Source organism: Cuculus canorus, chromosome 21 (genome assembly GCF_017976375.1).
Source record: "Cuculus canorus isolate bCucCan1 chromosome 21, bCucCan1.pri, whole genome shotgun sequence".
Classification (NCBI taxonomy): domain Eukaryota; kingdom Metazoa; phylum Chordata; class Aves; order Cuculiformes; family Cuculidae; genus Cuculus; species Cuculus canorus.
In genome coordinates, this window is record NC_071421.1 from 4,335,974 (window position 1) to 4,341,973 (window position 6,000).

Consider the following 6,000-nt stretch of genomic DNA (forward strand, 5'->3'; position numbering starts at 1 on the left):
AACTTGGGATGAACTTTTTTCCAACTGTAATGCTATGGTATTATACCTCTGAATGTAAGAAAAAAAATATTAATAGACACCAGCAAACTTTTGGCATTATTTTAGCCAAATTTGTTTAGGATGTTGTATTTTTCCTACCAGGATGGGGAAAATATTTTGTTCTTGTAGGTAAAATACTGCAGAAGAGCTTCATTAGTTCAAACGTCAGTCACCAGAGTGATCGTTAAAATAATCTGTCCCAAACTAACCCTGTAATTCTGGGTGGATTCTGTTACGAAGATGGCTCGATGGCACCACCTAGGGCCTTGGGGAAAACAGGAGACTAACACCTCTCTATGTTCCCCACGGGTTTCCTTTTATCTATTATTCTAAAACCAAGTAAGTAAGGTATCTAGTAGGAGAGCAGTCTTGAGGAACAGGAAGTATGTATTAAGATAGGTGCAAAAGGAAGAATGCTGTAAGAAATTCCAAGGCTATTGATTGATGCCTCCTGAAATTTAACCTGAGATAGTTCTAAGAAAGAGATTGTAAGCTGTGCACCTGCATGGAAGCTCTAGATACAGTTGGTAACTAGAACTGTCTCACTGCACAGTGTATTAAGTTCATGTTTGCCATAGCCTGGATTCAGCTATACTTTTAGTTTTATTTTCTCTCTTCCAGCCTTTATCACAAATTCCTTGATGAATCCTATATGGATGGTGAAAACAAGAATGCAACTGGAACGGAAGTAAGTTACTGATTGAGGGAGATTGGATGCCACTGAACGGCTAAGGGAGCCTCTGGAAAACTGAACTTTCATGTTTTTCATTCGTAGTTCTTTGTACTTCGATAGATTTTTGCCAACTGGTTTCTCTGACTCAATTCCACCTTTCAAGCCACCATGCAGCTGCCTGGTCAGGGTGTCCTAACAGTTATTATTGAGAAGAATATGGAAGTTGCCTTGAGTGCTGAGTTAGGTGCACTGTCTGCTTTCACTGTAAATATTAAGTAAATTTGGACATAGCATTCATTTTCTCTCTGATTCCTGCTTATGGAATCTTCTGTACTTCAGGGGTTGAAGATAAATATATCAAGGACTGAAACGCTTTGATCCAGCAATAATAGAGGCTATGGAAAAGTCAGAAGAGCTCGTGGGAGGCTGAGCTTGAGGTTGCAGTCTGTGTCCCATTTGGCACCATCACTTGTACTGATCCTCGATCACACAGATGTGTTATTGCAACAAACCAGGGCTGCTGATGCACAGCCAGGTAGCTGTAAACAGAAAAGGGGGATGGTTTTAAATTGTCATGAAACCACATTGATTTACTTTCATAAAACATTCTAGAGGCAATAAGAATCTGTGGTTTAATGTCATTGTGCTTCCTTCAGCACTTTATTACTGTTAACCATACCTCCGGAAGACAGAGAGGGGTTTGCCAGTAATATCTTTTACTTGAGTGATGCGCAGTCACTGGTGGCTGTCGAAGCAATGAGGGGCTCTGCTAATAATGTGGCTGCTTAGAATGGAAATTCCTTCCTGCAAGGACATGTTAGGTCAGATAAGAAAGATCCTTTAAGGCACCACAACTTATAAATAAATGAGAAGACCTAATTCTAGTACTTCACAGGGTGGCACCTTTGAACTGATTGCTGCCTCTTAAAATGAAGGATCATTTCTCATGTGGTAGATCTGTCTCTTAGCCTGTTGAGGGTGGCTTTAAATGGAATTACTAGTTTAACACAAAGCGGTGTCTCTTCCACACATCAGGGTGAGCTGTGACAGACTGGATAGAACTGGAGCTGAAAAAATTACTGTGAGTGTATCTTAGTGAATTAGAATAGCCAAGTGTGCACTCTTAGCATGATAGTCCTGCTCTATGCAGCTTTCCTAGAAGATTTTTGGAGTAAGACACAGCCTAGAACCACTTCTGTTATGAAAAATATTGAAAGCCATGAGGGTATTTATTAATATTAATAAAGCTCATTATATGTTCTGTTCTGCTTATTTTTTAGAGTCAGGGGTTCAAAACCAATGAATGCTTTGCAGTGCGCTAGATACGTTTACCAGACAGAAGGTATCCGCGGCTTTTACAGGGGCCTGACCGCCTCCTATGCTGGGATTTCTGAGACCATTATCTGCTTTGCTATTTATGAAAGTTTAAAAAAACATTTAAAAGAAGTCCAGCTGCCCCCTTCTTCTCCTAATGGGACCGAAAGAAACTCGACAAACTTCTTTGGACTGATGTTTGCTGCTGCTGTTTCCAAGGGCTGTGCCTCTTGTATTGCTTATCCACATGGTATGTTAACTTTTCCATTTAAGACTGCAGTAGAACCAAGATGAATGATGGGGTTTGGGCTGTAAATTCTCTTTGAATGGCCAAATGCACGCTACCGTGGCGTGTGCATATGCATTGGCATTGTCACTACTGGTCCTACCACTCCTACTTAGCCATATTGTTGATGATTGGCATTTCCTAGTTTAAAAACAACTCAAAAAACGCCAAAAATAAACTGAATGCCTAATGCTTCTCTTCTCACTAGTAGCTTCGTCTAGCTGAGCACCCACAGCCTTTGGGATTCTGTGATCAAGTGGTGGGAAACACTTGTGGGCTGAGCAGTGGGTTTGTTTGGATAGAAGTGAATGTTATGTTATATAGAAAGAGCAATATTGGTTATATGAACATTAGTGAAGCGTTTAATTCTGTGGTAGCCTGAATGAGGAAATAATCCATCTATTCCATACAAAAAAGAACTCATCTTTAACTTTTCTCCTTGCCTGAAGGGCACTGTGTGCAGGATTCCATGGCTGAAAGTACTGGCAGGCGATTGGTACAGGAAGGTTTTCATGTCTCTGGGTTTTGCACCATATTTCTCAATGGAAAGGTTTGAGTTTTATTAACTTTGGGCTCTGTTTTACTTTTCTGCAGAGGTCATACGGACACGGCTGCGAGAAGAAGGTACTAAATACAAGGCTTTCATTCAGACAGCACGACTGGTAGCACGTGAAGAAGGCTATCTTGCCTTCTATAGAGGACTCTTTGCCCAGCTCATCCGGCAGATACCAAACACAGCCATTGTGTTGTCTACCTATGAGTTAATCGTGTATCTGTTAGAAGATCATGCAAAGTAGCAGAGCCAAGACTGCTGTTACAGACTGTAGACCAATTTCTTCGTTGAGCAAGTAGTCCTTTAAGAGACTGTTGCAGGTGGCAGTGCTGGTGGAAAAACTACAAGTCTATGACCACCTGCTGGATATTTCCTTTTGGATTCACATTTTCTGAAAGGTCTCAAGTCATTAATGTTAATAGTTAATTATAACTTTTTTTTTTTTTAACTTAATGGTAAAAAACTGCTACTAAATTAAATTACACTTATTTAATTTAAGTATATTTTTGTCCATTTCCTTAAGCACAGCCATATGTGGTCAAGGAATGTACCTCATACTATCAAGTGATCTCTTGGACTGATGTTCATTAAAACTGTATTAAAACAGAAGAACTGGTTTGGAAAGTTGAAACGTTGCCTTCTTACTGCTGGAGTCACATCACTTTTTAGCACTGCAATAGCCTAATTCCCAAGTATCTTTGAGAGCTGGTTTATTCGGGGTGCATCACTCATTGCTTTGTGCACATCCTGGGGCGTTTGAGTAGGACAATCTTGCAGTACGTTTAACTCTTTCGAAGATATAAAATATGCACACTGGGATCTCTTAGAAAAGCCACTTACATTGGCAGTTTTGCTGGAATATGATTTTGGGAGGCTTTTAGCACATATTTAATTACAGTACTGTGTGCACCTATGCATTTGGGAAACATGCTTATGTTGGTGTGTGCAAGAAGATCTGCTATGACTTGGCTTTTAGACCTTGCTTTTGTGAAGGACTGAGAGCATGAGGACAATCAGTGATTGTGGCCTGGCTGCCCTGCAGAAATTCCCAGTAACTTGGTCACATACACTGACCTCAGCCCATTTCCACTTTTTTGTTTTAGAGCTTCCTTATACTTCAACGCCAGGGGTTCTAGAGAGTGGAAAAGCAGAGAAGATAGGTCCCAAACGCTATAGATGATAAATGCAGTTCTGGATTGTGCTTTACAACGTGATACTGAGGAATATGCCCCTCTTGATCTGATGCCCTCGTGGTGCAGTGCTTCTGATGGAAATGAAATACTGTCTTATCTCACGGACACAGCACTGTTAACACCAAAAAAATCAACAACCTATGTAAATAGTTTCTTTATGTCATTACTTGTTTTCTTACTGAGGGAAATAAGGATTTGCCAGCATAGTGCAGCCTGTTGAGCCATTCTTACGTTTCATATAGATACAATATCTGCATTCCTCTTTAAATATACAATAGCAAACAATAGTTGACAGTGGTCATGATGCAGTTCTTGCCTTTCAGTTGTAAATCATGTCCTGCATACTTCAGATTGAATAAATATTAGAATATGCTTTTCATTTTAGTAGTCTCTTTACCGCTTGTGTACCTTGCAATTAAAGCATTGTATACAGATACTTACTGATAGTGAAAGATAAAATATTTTAGAACTCAGAGGGGTAGATTGGTGTTTTGCTTTGGCTATTTTGTGCTCTGCTATTCATTAGTGTCATTTGCTTTGACAGCTGAGACAAGCACTGCAGCATTTGAGCCCAGCCTCAGTCTTCCCTGCTGTTCAACTGAACAACGAGCTTCTCATGGTTTGAGCAGGTGTAGCATTCTTGAGCATAAACAAGTGTTTATGGACGTCTTTGACTTCAAGGACCACATACAGCAGAGGTTTGGACTTGAAAGGATCATGCAAAGCTTTAAGAAACAGCCTAGTAGTGAGTAGGGCTGGTTTTCATAAGATAAGTTTTCAGGCTAGTGTTGTGTTGCAGAAAAATAACGGGTTGGTAACCGGATTCAAACCTTCCCATTTGTCCTCATTAGAACCTAGCTGATGACTGGTACTTGAGGTCATATTTGACATCAATGTGATGGAAGAGCATAGTGCAAAGAGGGTAGAATGTGTGTATACCTCATTATGAGGCAAAAATAACTGATTTCTATTATGTCTTACTGAAAAGAACATATCGCATTACCCTTAAACTAAAATAGGAAACAGTTGAGTAACTAAAAACCGGCAGGCTCTTTTTATGGAGACTACGAGCAGCAAAAGCTTTCATCTCTTTATAGGAGTCTAAACTGTCATACTGTGCTGTGCTGTTTCTATTTTTGAGAACTAGGACAGTTGTGCTGCTACTTTGAAACAATTTGAGATTTGCTTTCTTAAATTAGTATTTGTACGTACAGTAGACTCGCACACTGTTAGTCAAATTTGTAGACTGCTGATAGCTTCTGAGAACGAGGGGAGGGAGCTCAAACCGTCTTGAGTTTTGTGTTTGGTAAGAAAGAAAGCAAGAGGAAGTGAATAAATTTTTGTTTTGCCTAAATCTGATGGAAAATCGGATTCTCCTAGATATTTTGCTTTTGTTCTTTAAGATTTGCTTAAGAACCAACCCTGGCAGAATTAGTTTTATTTTGATAGAGGGTTATTAAGCTCTATTAGGAGCTAATGGAATTTCTGAATTAGTATAATTTACTCCTTTTTCTCTCTACTGGAATTCTAAAAATTCACTGTCCTTTGATTCCTTAGCTCTGTAAAGAATGAACATTTATAGGCGATGCTCTGTGAGAAATCCCGTTGATGTTGGTGAGTATGGAATAAACCTTACCACAGGGAAGAATTTGAAATAGGTTTTGTTCCACAGGGATATCTGAATTTTAAAATAAACGACTTTTATCTGCTTGTGAAAGAAAAATGATTGTTCATTCTGCTTCTTCAGCTTCCACAGAAAGTAATTTTCATGGAAGGTTGGTAGATATGTTACTGGTTAGAATTTCCCTCCAGGTTTAGCTCCATTACTAGACCCTTTGTAGCTTAATTATCAGTAAGGTGAGGAAACTATGATCTTAGCTGAAGTGACCACAAAGTTTCCATTAACTTTACCAGGACCGAGTCTGTTCACCTTCCCAAATTA

At 39.4% G+C, this 6,000-nt stretch overlaps 1 protein-coding gene across 4 annotated transcripts in view; it reads left to right on the forward strand.

Annotated features, from left to right (window-relative positions):
• Positions 1-5,557, forward strand: part of SLC25A33 (solute carrier family 25 member 33) — a 29,841-nt gene extending 24,284 nt beyond the window's left edge. Inside the window, exons 6-9 of one of the 4 annotated variants that reach the window (XR_008453229.1) lie at positions 661-727; positions 1,993-2,276; positions 2,907-3,263; positions 4,603-5,557. Coding sequence is in view for 3 of the 4 variants with exons in the window: in XM_054085738.1 (XP_053941713.1) it covers positions 661-727; positions 1,993-2,276; positions 2,907-3,109 (554 nt within the window). In the remaining variant the exon portion in view is untranslated. Of the gene's footprint in view, positions 1-660; positions 728-1,992; positions 2,277-2,906; positions 4,567-4,602 lie in introns of those variants that run through there. The other 3 variants (XM_054085738.1, XM_054085741.1, XM_054085740.1) reach the window with 3 other exon arrangements.
• The last annotated feature ends 443 nt before the right edge of the window (positions 5,558-6,000 follow it).